The following is a 21,154-nucleotide window of genomic DNA, read 5'->3' as shown; positions in this document are numbered from 1 at the left end:
AGAGGAGAGGAGAGAGTACGAAGCAAGCGGAGCTGAAGGTGGGTCGTGGTGGGGGGTTCTCGAGGGCCCGAAGATACCGCCCGCAGGATGAAAGGAGCGTAAGGAGGACGAGGAGGGGGGTGAGCGCGGGTTGCGCACGGGACCCAGAATAGACGACGGAGTGTAAAGGGGGGGCACACAACATTCCGATCTCCCGTGGTTAGCCGGCCAAGTCACCACCACCGCACCTCGCCTCGTCGATGTCGTGATCCTTCGGACTACGGATCCGGCGGCGCGGTGCAGCCATTTCACAGCGCTCAACCTCAACCCCTTTATCGTCGATATTGTCATATTATTATTTATATTATTATTAATAATAATAATAATAATAATAATAATAATGCATGGATTTGCGGAGAACTATTTTGATACTTGCTTGTCACGTTGCAAGATCGTCACGATGACTGCAGTACGTTTTTTGCGATTGATTGTACGTTACATCGTTAACGAGTTGAAATTTATCTACACGTAGGTAGTGATTCGATGATCAGAAATTTAAAGCAGTTTTTATTTTATACACGCACTTCGTGTTTTCACCAGTTTTGAATAACGATTCGTGGATCGGACAAATATTCTGAACTTACTAATCTTTGTGCACCAAATTTGACTAGCTGTAACATTTTTTGACGCAAAATTCGATGCACCAATGAACGATGCGACGAAATGTAAAATAAAATTACGAGATTTAGTGTTTTAGGCTTTTTCTGCAAGGGAATTACGGAGAGTTTCTTTTTAGATTTCTGTAATTTTCACCAATTACGATTGATTCGCACTCCGTTGTAGTAGTGGAACGATAATAAAATTCGGTAACACAACATATTCTATACATATAATCCTATACCGCGATTCGTTTAGAATATAAAACAAACAATTGACATTGAAGATAATCATCGAATCATCAATTCGGCAAACATATGCGGTATGCACAATATTTGATCACGGTTAAGAGAAACAATCGATCCATACTAGACTTACGCGAAGAACTGAATCAAGAGAAATACAATTCTGAGAATTTGAGGTAGTCAAAGAAGCCGTTTGAAGAAGAAGAAAAAACCTCTGCATACCGGTCGCTCCCATCAAAATATATATATACGAGTATACACGTAATGATTCCGAAGTATGATAATAGGTGAAGGTATGCAACAAACGTATGATAGGTATATACCTATACCGTGCATCGATTGGATAACTTGAGGAATAAATCACTTTGTAATATTAAATTATCTCGAACGAGAAAAGAAATCCACGGCATTACAATGCCGCTGTATTAAAAAGTTCACTCGACGGATAAATGAAATATAGTAACTGACAACAAGATAATACATTATCCTTATTATACACACGTATTACATTGCACAACTGTTTTTGGTAACACGGCCGAGAATGTAAAAGCGGAAAGTTTGATTTCGTCCGGCATGGCGGCTATAATCACTAAATGCACCGCATTCCACGGTCCCTCGGGTTGTCAGATATTTAAACTAAGAGAGGAAACACCTGCGGCCAGATAGGCAGGTATGTACTTAGCGTTTACATCGTCGTTGGCATCGTTCTAAGACGAGGACCAACACCGTGATGGGGGTATAAAAAGGCAACGAGAAGAAGAGGAAAGGGGGGAGCATCAAGGGATGTAACATCGTTCGTCGCGTGTTATACAACAACACTGTAAGTGCAAACATTGCATACCTATGTCTAAATCCTTGGATATTTTATAACCAATTGCACATACCTACCTTTGGTAATTTTCGAAATTTTTCATCAATTCTTACACGGAGAGAAATTTTAAGTTCCGGTTACCGCTCACTCCTCAACTATTTTCATTTTTTACCACCATCGAAAAATATAGTTCTAGGCAGAACGTTTTCAATCCGTTCCCGCAGGAGGAAAGGGCTCCTAGATCCGAGGTATGCCGCATCCCGCGTTTGTAGGGCTGCACACGCGTGTGTGAATCTCTTACCTGCGTAGACGGAGACGCGTATGCGTGCCAGGTGGGCCAGCCACTTCGATACTTCATTTTAAGAGCTAAAAATAGACCCTTGACCACGATACAAGCGTCACAGCTCGCTTACGCTCGGAGCTTCGCGTTATCAATCACCCACCCACACACACGCACGCACGCACGCACGCACGTACAATTCTTCTACCAGACGAGACGGGAGCAGGAATTCAAGTCATTTCGAAGTCCTCGAGCACGATGTGCGTATATACACGTACTTGTACGTGACATTTTCATTCGCTCGTTTTCATTTATATATTTTTCATTTCAACAATTTTTCTCACTCTTACGAATCTATCGCTGATAGTTCCGTTGTATTGAAAACCAATGAATGCGGACGTGGAAGAAGACATGACCCGACAAGATTGTCAAATCGTGTAATGATTAACGAGATTTAATGTGATGCTCGATGTCAATGTCGTGGAAAACAAAAAAAAATCTTCATTTCATTGTAATAATCTGTGGAATTGTATTTTTTTTTTTTTTTTGTGCAAAATTCAAGAATTTTTTTAAATCATTTATCATCGGCTGTGACAATATTTTTAGATTTCAAATTTCGTTTCATGTTTGATTTTTGATTTTTTCTTTATCATCATCATTATTATTATTCTGAGACTTGTGAAGAACTTTGTAACAAACGTAGAATGAATAAAAAGAAAAGGGCAGAAAATATATATTGAATGAGAAAAACACGCGTTGGATATTATTCGGAAGATTTGTATATTTGTAAGTATTTTTATTTTTATTTGTTTATTTTTTTCATCAGTTATCGCGACGCATTAAATTAATTGTTGACGTCGTAAACAAGTTTAAAAAAAAAAAAAAAAAAAAAAAAACTTTTTCGTTTTATTTCTATTTCCTCTCTCCTCGTGCTTTTATTTTCACCGGTCGCGCGAGTACGTTAATAAATCCATGACGAAAATAGGTATAGAGACGTATTGTAAGTAATGACTTGGTGGAAGAAGAAAAAAAAAAAAAAAAAAATACAAACGCGCTCACGAAACATGTGCAAGAATTTTACCGCGGATGAATTACAAGCGAAATTTCACACGACTTGGCAAACAAATATCCTACTCATTATATACCGGCGATGGTCAAATACGCGGAATAACTGCAGCACACAAGTTTGCAGACAAAAATAGACGTACCTATAACCTCTTCGCGTTTTACCAAAAATAGAAATATCTCACCTCCTCCTCCTCGTCCTCCTCTTCGTTTTCTTACATTCTTTCTTATATACCCTCGCACGTCTTCTTTTTCTAAATTCACCGCAAGTTGTAGGTACGATTCTGTTTTTTTTCTCGTTTTTTTTTTCAACAAATACATTTGCAATTTTACGTAATAAAACAAATACACACATCTATGTATATATATATATATATATATATATATATATATATATATATATATATATATATATATATATATATATAGTTGTTCAATTAATTGATACGGTTAGAAGGATATTTATAAGCGATTGAATAAGTTTTATTAGACAGAACGTCGAGACGTTCTTTAAAAAAAAAAAAAAAATGTGAAGAAAACTAAAAATTAGAGAAAATTGCTGTCGTTATTGTAAAATCATTTGCATCGTACAGATGTGTAAAGAATAAACTGGATACAGGATCTGCTGTAATGCCTCGATTATTATCGCACGTACGATGAACGCTCGCTATTAGAAAATGGCCCGAGAAAACGTCTCGACCGCAGCATCGCGTCGCCTCGCCTCGCTCAGGGTTCTCTCTAAATATTTGTGGAATTCGTAAAATGTTACCCACCGAGCCAAAAATTCTTTCCGTACAAAATCCGAAGAATTCTTGACCCAGCGTATGCGATGCGACGCCATGCCTTATGTACATACCTTCTGCTACGTATGCATGCATGTATGTATGTACAGACCAAATGGCCAACTTGTATACCTGCGTATTATAACACATACACAACACGCACACGCATACATTATACATAGAGACACGAAGAGACAGACGCCGGCTTAAATCGTCTGAAAATTTTCCTAATTTTTTTTTCATCTTCTTCGCTTATGTGTGTCAATTCATCTTCTACAAGCAGGGCCAAAGAATACTTTATATCCTGATTTGAGTTACATTTGAGTAATTCATATTGAAGTACGAAGAAATTTTAAAAAATTTAGAAACAGGGCTAGGGCAATATAATTCCTGATTTTCGTACATTCATCAACTTTGTATAAGGTGTATTTTTTATTTCTACAATAATTCACGCACGTGTGTATTATTATTACTATTAAGACGTGTAGAATTTTCCCGCAAGTTTATGCGCAGGTACATATCTATATAGATACTTACGATCACATAAATTATTATGATACCTATATACATATGTACATATATACATATATACATACACAAATGTCTGTGCTCATGATATCCTATTATTATGAGATAGCTCAAGTATTTTAGTTTACGATTGATTTATACCGACGCAGGTGAACGAGAAAAAAATTCCAAGTACTTCTATGGTCGCAGGAAAATATTACTGTTACGTAGGATAAATAGAAGCGATTCCGATATGCATAATTATAAATAGGATATTTAGTCGAAGAAATGTTGTACGTATGTGTATAACAAGTATAACATACGTAAGTCGGTATTTAAAAAACGAATTTCGCATTTTTCCCTGTATTCATAATTCCGCACTAACAAAAAAAAAAAAAAAAACCGTATCTCTTTATTAATCGTACGAAGAGAATCCAATAAAAAATTTTCATGATAAAACTTGGAATAAGCCGATTTATATTTTCATGTTTCCTCTTTCTTAAGCTTCGAAAATTATTCATAGATTTTTTTTTGCCACCAACTAAAGTTTCGATACGATGGAAAAGGATAGAAGGAATAGAATTTTTTACTCCAAGGAACGCGCACGCATGCTTTTGCCTCTCCTTTCCTCTTTCCCTCTGGTATTATTTCCCCCTTCCATCCGCTCCTCTCTTCTCTTCGCTCCACGATCCCTTTCCTCCCCTTCCTCTCGCTCTCGCTCACGATCAGAGCCTCGAGCTAATTGTAAGAGTGCCGGGTTCGAGGCTGAGAAGACGAGAAAAAGGCGGGAAGGGATGAGGAGGAGGAGGAGGAGGAAGAGGTGGAGGACCATTTGCATCGGAATGCAAGTTCCTCACCGATACCATAAGCGTATTTATAGTTTACGTCTTATTTATGTATGTAGATATGGGTACGGTATACATAAGTATACATTATGTGTTGCGTTTCGTTATATACAAATCAGTTTATGTTATCGTTAAAACGAACGTCTAGAATTTCTCGATTCTGGATTTATTAAAAGCCGAATTATAACTAAAAATTTGTGACAAAATGAAAATAAAAAGTTTAAATAAAAAATAATCCTTTGAATTGTCCTGTAAAATTTTTCTTCTAATTAGCGAAAATTATTGAATCATGTGCAACATATTCGGTGAGTCGTTATAAAGAAAATAAAGAAAGATGAGATTCGTTTTATGCATATAAAAAAACTGGTGTGGTTGAAAAAAAAAAAAAAAGAAAAGCAGGAAGGGGCGTTACGTCGAAGCGTCAAAATGAAATCCATTCATCTATAGATGACGTAATAATAACAACAATAATAATAATATCATCGAGGCCGAAGCAACCGACGACCAGAGCTCGTTGGCCGGTTGATTCGTCGACGGAGGGTGTTTGGAATGACCGGAAGTGACATGATTTCCCACGGGACGACTTCCTGCCGCCTTCCTCCTTCTCGAACGTACACATGACTCTGCAGAGCCCCGTGGCCGAGACGTCGAGGAGGCGAAAGGCGCAGGTAAAAAGGTCCAATCGGTAGGTAGGAAGGAAGGAAGGAAGGAAGGAAGGAAGAAATGCCTACACGTCACGCATTCACACGTGCAGAGGGTGCGTGAGGCATGATAATAGACCAACACTCGTACACATTCTATCCATCCTACCTGTCGAATATTATAAGTGTACAATCATACACCTAGCGAGACACGAATTGGAGACAGCGCAGAGTTCCTGACTTTTAACGGGGTTTAGCTTTGGCCAAAAATCCAAAATTTTCATTTATTTCGCCGCTAGATGACCGTACGTGTTATACTTTTGAGTACATTGATTAAGCGCGTTATATTTTCAAGCTTGGAAGATCTCTGTGGTAATTGAAAGAATAAAAATCACTGGAATTATATTATACATCGATTATACAGAGCTTTTTTTTTATAGACATCGACGCTTCGTTCGACATCGTATAGTATTTTTTGGAAAATCACTAGTCGCTAGTAGATGCGAAATTTTATTCAGAAGACTAGTTTTTATACGAAGTAGTTGAAACACTTTTCCTTTTTTCAAAATCTTGACATCGATAAGTAGTGAATTTCACAACATTGCGCCGATATTGATCACAATTGATAAGTGTTGTTATTGAATTGACTGGCGAAAAAATGAAAAATGAACAAGCTCTCGTCCGTAAAATTTCGGTATCTGATACTTTGGTATTTTCAAAAAGATGTTATCGTATCTCAGGTATCTCGCGACTACAAATTATAACTTTCACAAATATCTTGTAACAAATGTGGCAAGAGAATTGTCGATTTTAATCGTAAGCCAACCAACCGTAACCTCGTTAAACTGGAACTTGAGATTTGCCAGAGAGCATCAAAACCGGAAGTCAGTTTTCCGTCTGTAAAATTTCATTTCGCCGCAGTCATTTCGGCGAACGTATTCCGCTCCAGGTTCGCGAAAGGTGGACGCGAGGAAAGAACATCGTTCGTATTACATCGCGTCCTCGAATGGTGTCGAATCTCTTTCTGCACGTGGCTTTGCGTCGTCGAAAATAAAAAATAAAATGGAGTAGAAAACTCACCTCCAGCACATCCTGGGCCGTCTGAAGATACTCCCTGAGCATCGCCTCTTGAATGGCACGCCACTCCAATCTCGGGTCTTCGAGTTGAGTGGTTTCTGGTAATGTTAAAAACGAGCAGTTCATTTTGCTGACCTTGACGGTATCCGGAGGCAAAGAATTTCCCGTCGGGAAATGCGTTTCAAGCCCGTAAAACATTGCGAAATTAAATCCGTTCGTTTCTTTCATTTTTTTTTTTTTTTTATTTTTATTTTTCATGCAAATGCGTAAATGAAAAACCGCAGGAGCGAAAAAATCCGAAATTTAGTCAGTTCTTAGTGGTCAGATAGGGTGATTCTCTGGACTTTGAAAAGTGGAGATCTAGTCAAGATTAAACGTTTCATTTTCAGGTCGATTACAATAACTTTATTGATTCTATTTTTTCTTCCAAATTAAAGGAGGAGAACAAAAAGTTTAAAGAAAGCTCGGGAGATCGGACCAGGAAGACACAATCTTAAATCTTGATACAAAATGAGATCCCAAAAATTAGCGAAAACTCCTTTGAATTGGCAAAAATAAATGGGTAATATACGAGGGTTAAGCTTTTTATATTTTTAACAATACACAAGAAATATTTATCATCCAGTCTGAGAATGCCGAATATTTTCCTCGATGATCGTTTCACGTAACTAATAATAACAAACCAACAAACGGCAAAAATAAGAGCGACATTCTTTTAAAATTGTTCGCTGTGAAAACATGATCATCTCTCAAATTCGTTTGAATATGACTTTCTGCTTTAAGAATTTGAAAAAAATAAAAATATCGTATAAATAAAAGGTGCAATTTTTTGATAATTCTCAGCGATTCAAAGCTATTCTACACATAGATCTTTGTCATCTTCTACACATATTAATGTCGTGTCTACCGAGAAAACAAAATTGTTTAACAAGAAGCAGGGGTTCTTGATTTATCCAATTGAAAAATTTCATCACTTGAACAGAAATAGTGTTTGAAGATATCTCTCGGAAATTGAATAATCTATATATATATATATATATATATATATATATATATATATATATATATATATTTATCATGCTGCGCGGCAAATCACTTTCGGCGGGTTAATTCCGTGTAGAGAGATGTTACATGAGTATGTATGTACACAGATAGAGACAGCTGTGAGCTGCAGAGTGCGGAGATGAAAATAATGCGTAAAACACACTCGATAAATTACCATGAAAAGCACATTCCCAAGTGTTGATTCATTTCCTCCTGCGTCGGAATTAATGTAAATTGTTGGGCTATTGTAAAAGTTTCATTTAAGAAATAAATCCGGCAGCGTGTTATAAATATAATACATACATGTGTATATTTATAACGTGTTTCATTCAAATTTAGCAGAAAACATGGAAATTTTGAAGAATCTTTCAAAACTCCCATGAAAAACAAATAAAATCTCGTGTTCGGAGTGATAATTGAGTTAAAAAAAAGAAAAAAAAAAAAAATAGGCAAAAATAAATAAAACGTCAAACGTACGGAAGAAGTAAAAGCGTATAAAAGTAAGAAATATACTTACGGTTAACGTGATTGATGTAGTAAGCTCCAACGTGCTTGTCGTAAGCTTCTTCCCATCCGAGTGGAAGTTCATTGCCAATGCAGTCGGCGAACGTTTGGGGCTTTGTAAACCTGTAATCGAGTGAGAAAATTTCATGAGATAAAGACAAAAAGAAAAGAAAAAGAATATTAAAAAAATGAGAAAACCTCTGCAATTTTACATAAATTTTTGACATTCATTCTCATTAGTCAGTGAAAAAAAAAAGAAGTGGCGAAACGAGTGTGTGTGTAAAAAAATTTCACGGGCAAATAGGAATTTTCACTTTCCTCAGAAAAATGTTTCAAGTAAATTTTTCACTGCGGTAAGGTTGTAATGACACATATATCAGTGTTGGAGATAATTTTGCAAAACCACGGGTTTTTTTTCCCAGTATAACGTGCCTATACTTAGGTATTGTAAGAAGTAATCCGATACACCGAATCAAAATAACTACATACTTGAAAACAGTCGTCGATGAATATTTTCCACACTTTATAACGCTGAATTTCCTCCTACGTATTTATGAATGTATATCAATTTAAAGGGAGGTGATACGTGATTACTTTTTTTTTTTAAATCGACTATTTCTTCCCGTTTTTCATTATTTAAGGTGTCAAAAATATATATGCCAAATGTCAATCCAGAATTCGCCAAATTGACTTATAATCATCCGATGAATACTGCAAGTATTTTTCTTTTTCTTTCGGTATTTCGTTTTTCTTTTTCTCGTTTTCCTCTATTGATTGAGATCTATTCATTTCAATTCATACGAACACGAATCTCTGTATCCATGAAACTGATACGATATATACACACACACACACACATATATATATGAAAAATACTTATATATATAAAACATAGAATTCATTTTTCATATGAATAAAATAAAACTCAAATAAATAAACTTTCGCGTCAGTAAATACTAATATAACACAGGTAATAATTTTGTTACAACGTTACAACTGTCTATGAATGGGTTGTAATTTAATAAAAAAATAAAATAAAAAAAAAAAAAAACACCAATAATAAGCCTCGAAAGAAGACAAACTGTAAAAATTGATAGGAAAAATAAGAAACAAATCTAGAAATATCCGCGTGAGGAAAAATGAAGAGAAAAGAAAATTCCCACCCAATAAATGACGCACGCCTCGGCGTGTCTCATTCCCTCCTATCGATAAATATAATATGCATATCATGAGTATACGTATAATTAGGTATACGTCTACCAAAGTTCCTACATCTGCAAAGTGTATCGTGCGCGTATATATATATATATATATATACATACACACACACATACATATGATATCGAAACGCGTTAATAGTACATTGCATACGTATAATGTATTTACGTAGATATACCGATTATAATGGTACCGAAGACGATGGCCTTGGCATACCAATCTCAATACGCGTCTCCGTCTTTTTGTCAGTCGTCGTTCTCAACCTATGATCACTCGCGTACAATCTAGAGTCTCAAGAATTACATACCCGAAGGTCTCTGCACGTAACCAATACGCATCGTGTATTCGCCTGTCGTCGTGGTACGTTATACGTATCTGTGCCTGTGTACGATACGACACGATATGAAAACTCTGTAAATTATACATAATATACATATATGTATATAAATACGATGTATAAATATACGAACGTAAGCGTACAATATAAATTGGAAGTCGCGAATCGTACGGTAAGGCCAAGGCCACAGCGAATCACTTTTCAACATATATTTATTTATTTATTTATTTATTTATTTATTTATTTACGTACACATGCAGTTTGCAATATACCGATTGTTGTACAGCCGACTTATCACACAAATCGAAGTGTATGTACATATTTGACCTGCTTTGAGAATACTTGGGACACGAACAAGAATCATTACACAACGTGTAGAAGAAGAGACTTGGAATACTACACTCGCGTGTGAAACGGTTATCGTATCGCAATCTGCATGTTATCACGTACGAGCTGCGAATATTCGTTGTTTAAGGTTTGCCGGCTGTAGGTGAACTTCGATTAATTATTTATATACATGCATATATATATATATATACACATATTTGACGGCGGTGTTTTCGCCTTGACATTCCGCGGCGCCGCAATAGCGTTACGAAGAAACGCTCGAAGGTTAAATGATATTACGTACATCAATAATTATATAAATGTTTAACAAATTTGGCTGGTTATTGTACATTATACATCAAAGAAGAAAACAACAACAGCAAATAAACATCGTACAAGAATTTAACGTGAGGAAAAATACGAATTCGTAACCTCAGCCGTTCGTCACTTTTAGATGTGATTTCTTTCTTACAGGTATTCTTTCGTTTCATTCCTTCAGCCACGTGTTACTACGTCTGTTATACACGCGTGTGTATATTATACGAATGATATGCATATCGTACAAATATACACTTCCGAACATAACGTGTTACATATTATATTCAACCGAGAAGAAATTGAGAGTAGAGAAAAGGGAAAAGGAGAAGAAATCGAGAAAAATAATTGAGAGTGGAACAAAGTAGGCAAACGGTAAGAAAACCTGGAAGGCAGCATATGCCTCGATAAGTATTATATATTGCACATACGCGTACATAGATTTATTATATATATATATACGTATATGTATATGTAGGTATGCATAATCTGTTTTATATATGCATGTACATTTACGAATATATATCATAGATTATACCTACGCATAACACCTGGTCATTCGCGGCGTGGGAATAGAATCCTAAGCAACGACCAATTATAACATTAAACGTGAAATTAGTTAGGTTCACTCTCTGTTAAAGCGAATTTATTCGTTATTGTTATCTCTTATAACGAATATCATTGTAAAACGAAGAGAACAACAATAATGATAACCGTTGAAATTTGGCATCAAAAACTTTAATTTCATTCCTCGCATCATTTCCAATTATACTCGATCGTATCGTTTGTCCTCAAATTATCGTTTTCGGGATGTATATTCAATCATTCGCACACATCGTGTATTAATCTGTGAACTTGCACCGCTGCTGCTGCACGTGTATCCCGGAAGATTTGAATTATTTTACGTCGAGTCAGCAGCAGCCAGCGGTTCTTATAACAGCAGGCGTGTTACACGCGCAGCGATACAATTGCCCGTATCCATGATACAATGGTCTGAGAATTGTTTGTATACAATTTACCGTATACCTCATCCATGTAATATGGCGCGGGCATTAGACTAATTATAAGGTGTGATGCCAGCTCGTTGATTATATACCCGGTTAGACGATTCAAGTGCAAGACTCGCGAGAGAGCGGAATAAATTACTTCGCGATATTGCATGTGTACGATCGGCTAATAGACACGGGCAAAAAAGAAATTAAACAAAAATTCGAATAACAGGAAGTTGTATTCAAATAAATTAACAAATATGGGAGAAAAATAAATAAATAAAATAAATAAAAAACTCAATTTACCAGTATCGCCACGGAAAATAATCACTTGCAAAAAAGTCAATTATTACAATTTGACCTTTCGAAAGTAATGTTCAAATTTTATACGTACCGAATCATCGTCGTGATTTAAAATCGCAAAAAAACTAACGTATGCGTTCATATTTTTCCGTAAAACGTAACCCGGTTATTGTGTCACGGTTTGAAATTGATTGTTTTTCAAAAAATTATCGTCGTTATTACCGCTGTTGTTGTTATTATTAATTTCGCAAGAACGATGAAACATTATTCGTTGCCAAAGATATGATTAAAAAATTTCAAGGGTTCGTAAGAAAATTCAAAGATACTTGCGACGATCAGTATTTTTATGTAAAGTCTGAAGGTTAGATTAAATTCTCAATATAACCGTGAACTTGTTACGAAGATTGTACATTGACGTCATAGAATTTTTATTGCGTAAGTCTTGTATGTATATAAAAAGGAAACATATGAATATACGTATATACATGAATATATGTATAGTAACAGAGAGGATTTTATCCACGTTGCTTTGTCGTGCGTGATACGTATATATATATATAAGTACAATCGATCTGTGTGAAGATACGTAAAAGTGACGTACACGTGTTTAAGTATTTGAGAGAATTAAAAAAAAACGTTAGAAAAAAAAAAAAAACAACATGAAAACAAAGATCGAGGCGGGAAAAATGAAAAGGCGGCTGACTGGCTAGTAGATATTTAAAAAAATGTACATGATAATCTTTAGCGTACAGTATATGTATAATATAATATGACGTTCGGTTCCAAGAAATGATCAAATGTCATCTCCGAGAGAGAGGGAGAGAGAGAGAGAGAGAGAAAGAGAGAGAGGTACGTACGCCATTTGTAATTTCTAGACTTGGCAAGCAAAGCTTGTAAATTTCGGATCAGCTAATCGCGAACCGCAATCACGGGGCATCGTAATAAGCGTAGGCTAAACACACATAGTTTTGTTAAGTATATAATATGCAAATATTCCTCGATCAAGAATCACGATATTAATCTGAATTTCATTTCGCCTCTGTAATATATTAAATATAAAATACCAACGTATTACGTACTTGCATTAATATCGAACTATAATTTTTTACATAACAAATCGCAGCGATATACATTCGTCGTTGTAGTATTTTTTGGCTAATTCTTCAAAAAAAAAAAAAAAAAAAAAACAACGTTTTCGCAACTAAATAAATAAACGAATACATAACTATAGTTGTTGGAAATTTTTTTAAAGAAAATATCTTACAATTTGACCGTTTTCGAATTGTAACGATGATTCCGGAGAAAGAAAGAAAAAAAAAAAGTAGGCCGGCGTGCTTCGTGTTTCGATATATTTTATCCATTACACGAACAAGGGAATAATTCATTTGACGCAAAAGAGCGTTAATTCTATTACCCGGCGTGCTTACATTATGAAGAACCGTATCTCTCCCCCCACAAAGATTCCGAGTTTCTGACCCTACATTCCGACGTGATTGCGTCATCGAAAAACACGCGATCTCTGTTTGCAGGGAGACAAACACATACACATGTATACGCGATATGTGTAATGTATGTATGTGTGTGTGTGTGTATATATATATATATATCCGTACGTAAGAAAATATCGCGTCTACATGAGTTATCAAGAACGCAAAAAGTTTTCCCTGATTTTAAGAAATTTCAATTTTTCAAGATTCTGTAAAAACGAATTTCACCGTAAATTAACGCCTTTTGCGCCATATTTCTTTTTTTTTTTACCAACGTTACATACACATCATTCGTGTATTTTCTTATACGCAATCGATGAGAAAAATGTATTAAACGTGTTTTCTTTTATAAATATACCTTACGTGTTATAAAAACAAACCAACGCAGGTCTATTTCGGGATTCCTGGTCTATTTGGTATAATTAATTCATGAATATTCAAAGTATTCGAATAAATGAAAATACATTCGATTTACGAAAATACGTTCATACCCAGCGATAACAACTTCTGCGTAACAACATAATTTCTTTTCGCGTTAAACGTGTCCAAAACTTCCACGGTAATTATAAATGTCAGGAAAAAATCATCGCTTGGAAAGTGTGCTAATGCCTGGATAAAAAAAAAAGAAAAAAAGAAAAGAAAAGTAATCGGATGACGCGATAATAATTGTCTACCTATAAACGGAAACACTGACGATGTGACTAAAAATTCAAACGACCTTGCCGTGATCGCGTATTATTATAGGTATATCGATAGATAAGGATCAAAATTCCGATTGTATTACGTATCTCCAGGCATTGTAAAACGATTCGTATCGATCAGCCTGAATTATTGTCATTATTTGACTTCTTTTTTTTTTTTTTTTTGTTTCCCCTCAAAAACAACTACGTTTGCAAATTTTACATCGTTCAATTTCTTTTTTCCAATCTTCCATTTATTTCATTCGTGCAACGAACGATAAATATATTCGGCACTAATTCGAAACTCACTCACATCAAATCGGTTATAATAAACCAAACTTGTCGCCCAATCTTTTTCATCAGTGAAACGAGTGTATAACGAACGCGGTTTTAAATCTCGTTAGAAATGACGAATTACTATACATAGAAGCATCACGCGATACGCACGAATATAATTAATTATCGACGAGGATCCAGAGTTATAAGTAGGTACAAGGTATAAAATATTCTCATTGCACACCTGCGCCTTATTAGGATCGATTTTATATAATCTAGATAACCGAAAGTATAATTATAAAAATACGATCAACGCATAGAAACGATACGCGTTCAAAGTTTTATCGCGCGTTGCATGTGATTCCGAATCACGTTTCTTTGACTGGATCTTATCTTTTCTTTCTTCTTCTTCTTCTTTTTTTTTTTTTTTGCAATCAACTATCGGAGTACAGATTTTGAATTTTGTAATTTCGCATAAATTAAATATGTACATATATAAAAGTTGCACAAGTATAAATCGAATTTTATCGCTGCTGCGAAGAAATTTCGATGGCACGCGACTAAACTCGGTATTATACATTTAACTCGAATAACAACAATTTTTCAAATACATTTCGCTTTACAATTTTCACACGAAAATATAACACAGAAATAAAGATTTCACGCGCCATTTCATCCTACATTTAAACATGTACATATTTGAAATAACGTAGAGTATACGATATCGATTAAAAGCTTTTGATTCGATAAGTGAAAATTATTCCGAAAATATTATGTTTTGCAAAGAAATAAAAATCTTTATATTTTGTCTCACTAAATCTGCAAAAGCGATAAAAAAAAAAAAAAAAAAAGAATCACGTCTCAATTCAATTCCATGGAAATGAAAAATATTACGGTGTCTGGTAAAAATTCTTAAAAAAAAAAAGAAAAAAATATATCCTACATGCACATCATTTGTTCAATAATTTGCGGAAATTATCGTCACGTGTATATATATACCTACATGTAACAATATCGCAAAGTTCAAAGGAATGCAGGCAGCGGCTTCTTTGCCGCGGAGAAAGCGCCTCGTCGCCACGAAATTCCCTTTTTCAAACCGACTGACGCACGATGCGCGTACACATAACACATTACACCACACGTAGGTACACCATAAAGACGAATTTTTTATTTTTTTTTATTTTTTTTTCCGTACTTTACAAAACTTTCCCACCCGGCGATATACTTGTAATATATGTATATTTTCTCTCATACTTCGCCGTTACGACGGTACGTGTAAATGTATGTAAAATAAGAAAAACAAAAATAAAAATAAAATAAAAATAAAATAAAAATAAAATAAAATGTACCACAGTAACCTGCACGCGTTGCACCGGCTCTCTTATAATCTCGACGTAGAACACGAGCGACTTTTATAAACTGGTATAAGGACAAGAATGCGAGTGAAACCTGGGCGCATTCCTTGCGGAAGTGATACGCGTATTTCTGTTACACCAGCGAACCTCGGCAGCCTCGTCTTAAACCTGCAATCTTTCAGTTACCTACCGATAATTCCTATCCTACGAGATTCGTGATTTCTTTGAAAAATCAAACTGAATAATTTTATATAATATAATGTAAAATCCGATAAGCAAATTAATCGACGCGATCGAATGATCCCCACGATTTTCACGAAGAAAGTTCTTATCGAATTTTACATTTTACGTCTTTTTTTTTTTACTTTTTCTTTCCCGATTAGATAACTTTGATCGATAGATAAGATTGCATATTTTAAACGGATACTTCGTGTGTTGTTGGGTGATTTTTTTTTTTTTTTTTCTTTACCGAGAATCTGCAGAGAATATCCGGCAGACAGGTGATTTGCGAATCTCGCGGATACGTGTAATTTAAAAGCCTGACTGTACGCGAAAAACTTTCGTTATACTGCCCGTAACGTTGAGTCTTGTTCCGATTTCACTGATCTCGAGTGTTAAGTACGTTCTTTATATTCCGGTAGTAATCGTCGTCGTCGTCATCATCATCATTGTGATTTTGTTTACTACGATACTTTCGACTCTTTTTACATCTCCAACGTCCGTTTGCTTTTTGTGTTTTCAATTCCTGTATTCTCGCGCGTGAGTGGTTGTATTCGTGCGTGTGTGTGTGTGTTTTTTTTTTTTAATTATAATAATGAAATTCGACGCGCTCGTGAGAAGCCTGCCTACTTTTCAAATTTCACATCGTTTCAAAATTTTATTTTATTATACGCGAGATTTTCCGGGACTATTAAATTCGTCTCGTCAACCCACGCGCTTATACGTTGCGTGAGGATATATTATACATACGTATATTTATCTGTACACGTATCATGCAGAGTTGAACGAGCGACGCCGACTCGCCTCTAAAATTTGTGTATTATGCAGCTGGACAAGATCATCGTACGTCTGACGAAATGACATCAAAATATAAAATCAAACATTTTCAATTTTTGAAACAAAATTTTACCGTTAAGAAAGGTTGTTTTATTTTTGTTTATTATTGTCATTATCATTATTATTATTATTGTTATTATTGTGTGTGTTTTACTATCCAACAATACTGTACGATGTATTATACGAAGAGAAAAAAAATAATAAACATTTGTAAAAAAAAGTATCGTTCCTTTGTCATTAATTGCATCTAATACATATGTTATTTCATTATCCTAGCACATTGGAGCTAAGTAATAATAGAAAAAAAAAAACAAAAAAAACCGCGTTTACAATATAAAACGTCGGGTTAAAAACGTCTGCAGGTTACAACGCGATTTATAAATATAAGTATTGTGAACGTACAACGTGAACACTAACAAAGGTTTGAAAGAAAAAGAAAACACGTTCACTTTAACCGACCAGTGACCCAGTATTTTTGTCGTCACTACAATCCGTATTCTGTATCCTACACGAGTAAGTACGTATTCGTACGCATTCTCGGCACCAAGAACAGCTACCGCGTAGGTAGATAAAAAGCCATTTAAAAAAAAAAAAACGCTCGCTCAACACACGCGTATGATTGGCGTGAAAAAAAGTAAAGCATCAATTATAATGCATCAATTATAATGAAAATTAAAAAAAAAAAAGAAGAAAACGGAAATATCGATTACCGTCGAAGACTTTTGTCATATAAAATTCCCTCTGACTCTCCACAAATTGCAACAACTTTTTGCAGCGTTTCATTACAGGATCACTATAGCAGCGTAGAATATGCGTAAATAGATATGCGTGTGCGTACACAGAAGAAACAGGTAGACGTACATGTGTTGGATTTTTTCATTACGGTGCATCGCTGTTATACGTATATAGACATCTACCGTATGGGTATACGCTTATGCATATACTTATGCTCAGTGTACGTAGAAATTTCAACCACACGCGCACTGTCGAGCAAGTAGAGTAAAAGATTAATAAAAAAGAAGCAAGAGTGAGAATACAAGTACAAATATATCCATGTACGAGTACGTATTTCACACACGCGTAACGTAGACACGAGCTTTTATATACATTATACATCATACGTTATACGTATACGTATATTAAGATGTATGCATATGTCTACTGTCTCTAGGTATAAATTCTATATGTATATATATATATATATATATATATACGTTACTTGTCGTGCAGTACCTGTTATAAAGGCGAACATTCTCCACGTGGGCGTCGTCGTCTTCGCCAATTTAGATACATGTATGTGCATTATCAGGTATATTACTGTACGTATACACCTATGTATAACGCAAAACGCGCGGTCTTGCCGAGGAGCCAAGGGCAAGTAATGGGTATCCAGCGGGTATTAACGTGCGTGTAATACGTTGAATAAGTTCTTACGTTGTACCTTGATTTGTAGATATTTGAACGAAGCGCTGTTGAAAAATTCTATGCGATCGTGAATTCGCGCTGAGAGTAATGACAGGTCCTAGCGATTTGAAATCCATGCAATAAAAACGAGAAGACAATACAATTGGCGAAGGAATTTGAAAAGATAAACAATACGAAAGATAAAAAATCAAAACCAAACAGTCAAACAATATTTAAATGCAACGTTATTTTTTTTCCCGAATACAATTCTCGCTAATTACTTATTTTATATTTCACATTATACTGCTTAAATCTCTTTTCTTTTATTTCTTAAATTTTCATCCCCGTTAATAATTGAATTGTCGACAATAACCGCATAATTTTTTTTCAATTTCATTTCCATCGAAATGCAAACGATGCTTCTCTCAAGCACGTTCGGCATACAGACGCATGGCGGACACGCATTTTATAACATGAAACAGTACGCACTACACGTGACGATATCTGATGGCCGTAGTCATGCCGTGAGAATGTATCAAATTTCCAAGTTTGGGGATACATTCCTGAATGTTTTGTGGCGGGGCTACGCAATTTGTGTCAGGGACTTCTCTTTCCTCTACACATATATTCGGCACGATTCACTCCGTTTCTCTCTCTCTCTCTCTCTCTCTCTCTCTCTCTATTTCTCGCTTTTTCTCTGTACTCATACTATGTAGCTATTATGCCAGTGTACAATTTCACGTAGGCATATGTCTAATATATACATATAACCATTTGTATATGCAAGTAGCGCGCAACGTTCGTATATAGGAATGTGTGTATGTACATGCCGGCGTGCTTGCGTAGCCTTTACGACTTTTTAATACCCTGTTGTAGTAGAGCCTCGCCTTGTCTCCTGCAGTCGACGTATTACAACCCCCACTATATATATATATATATGTATGTATGTATGTATGTATGTATATACCTATAGATTATATTCCGGTATATGAATATGCGTTTATCCGGATCGCTTTCAACTTTTTCTACTAAATCACTCGTATCTACGTTATATTTATTGCGTATACAAAGGCGTTGACAAAAATAAGTCAAATTTGTACGTAAATCTAATCATTATCGTAAAAAGAAATTGGTCATGTCGAATTCACGCTCGATAGTGAAGAGAAACGAAAAAGCGCAGTAACATTGAATAGGGGACAATTAAATTCCAAAAAAAAAAAAAAAGAATCTACTAGGTTCGATCTATTTGGATTGTAGTTTATTAGTTTATTACAAAAAAAAAATGATTTTTTTTTATTTACATTCTTTTCACGTATTACCGTCTTTACACTGTTCAATTCAATATACATGTAATAAATAATATCGTACTAGACATATAGACGCAGGTTTATTACATGTGCAATATTCCTCAGGTCAAATCATGCGAGTGACGGTACGATGAATATTAATTTGGAAATGAATCTTTGCGCCTCTGATAATTGCAAGTAAGATTCATCGTCATTGGTGGCGTCAATTAATCACGTGATACGTTTTCAACTCGTTTCCAACCCCCCGTCCCCCTCGTGACCGACCGTGAAGTTTTGGCTGACCCATTATCCCCCTGCTCGTCGTTACGTACATTTTTTTTCTTACTAATACGGTAAATTCGTAAACGTATACTATGTCCATAATTTACCGATCAAAAATAACAAACTTTATTGATACCAAAACTATAATTTGACACAAATCGATTCGGTATTTATTGAGAAGAGATGCGTAAAGAAAAAAACAAAATAACAATGCAAATAATACGAAACATCGCGATTTTTTCAAGCAACCCCCCCCCCGTTGTGAGTCTCACGTGATTAATGGACGCCCCCGGTGTGTAAGGTGCTCGAATAATAAACGCGAGGTCGAGATGCAGCGATGGCATCTGCGAGCCATCTGTGTTTAGAAAAATCAGCTACCCATACACCTATAATGTATGGTATATCCATTCACCTAACCACCTACCCACCCTTACTTTTGTACAACCCTGTATGTGTGCAACTTAGCAGTGCGTTACACGGATGAATGTACATTGTTTATTATGTATACGGACAAATTTCGAAGACAGAAAGATATAAAAAAAAAAAAAACTGCGAGGAGCCTCCCGCGTTTGTTTATAATTTACGAATTCCGGCATAATAGGCGGATTGCGAAAATTGTCTCAAAAATAAATGTAAAAATACCGAGTTGGGTAAATATAAATTTTTTTTTTTTATCAATTTTCAAAGATGAAACGATTCCAGAACCAAAGGTCAAAAGAAAGTGTACTGAAAAGAAGAAGTATGATCGTCCCCATTACCGAGATGTTAACTCTCTGAACTTGAATACGTGAAAACCTGTCGCCTCAAATTTCCAAATCAAGTAAATAAGTTCGTTTAATTCCGCACATTCGCATCCTTAGCGATGTCGAATAAAAATCATTTAAAATAAATAAATAAATATAAAATTAAAAGAAATTTAAAAAAAAAAAGATTCACTCGATTTTTTCGAACGTCGACAAATTGAGTTGGAAAAATAAATGAATAAATATGAATATTATTAAATATGGTAGTAAACATACGTACGTTAAAATCAAACAAAAATAAAAAAAAAAAATAAATAAAAAATACAACTTACGTTCAGTAACGAACAATAATTCAAGACCAAGTTAAACATCCGATGCAACATTATGTACATAATATGCCGCAGCAACGGGGATACATCGTACACACTTTACGCTGAGAAACACATGGTAGTACTCGTCATGAAATAAATTGTATATATATATATATATATGCAGAGTTTTTCACGCGAGAGTTGCAGCAAGACGAAGAAGAATACATGATACATTATAAGGTGTACATATATGTAACGTATAACGAAATTCTTCTTTCTCCGTACGTCGATAATTATAATACATGTATGCGTGCATGTATAATATATATATACACAGTATATATAGAT

At 35.1% G+C, this 21,154-nt stretch overlaps 1 protein-coding gene across 4 annotated transcripts in view; it reads right to left on the bottom strand.

Moving 5' to 3' along the window:
- Positions 1–21,154, bottom strand: part of LOC107218455 (protein kibra) — a 60,561-nt gene that overhangs the window by 30,478 nt on the left and 8,929 nt on the right. For all 4 annotated transcript variants that reach the window (XM_046742874.1, XM_015656337.2, XM_046742873.1 and 1 more), the window contains 2 exons: positions 8,451–8,560; positions 6,893–6,987 (listed from right to left, as the gene is read on the bottom strand). In XM_046742874.1, the coding sequence (XP_046598830.1) occupies positions 6,893–6,987; positions 8,451–8,560 (205 nt within the window). The remainder of the gene's footprint in view (positions 1–6,892; positions 6,988–8,450; positions 8,561–21,154) is intronic.

The sequence above is a fragment of the Neodiprion lecontei genome, chromosome 6, assembly GCF_021901455.1.
Source record: "Neodiprion lecontei isolate iyNeoLeco1 chromosome 6, iyNeoLeco1.1, whole genome shotgun sequence".
Taxonomy (NCBI): domain Eukaryota; kingdom Metazoa; phylum Arthropoda; class Insecta; order Hymenoptera; family Diprionidae; genus Neodiprion; species Neodiprion lecontei.
This window is presented reverse-complemented; position numbering and strand designations above follow the sequence as displayed.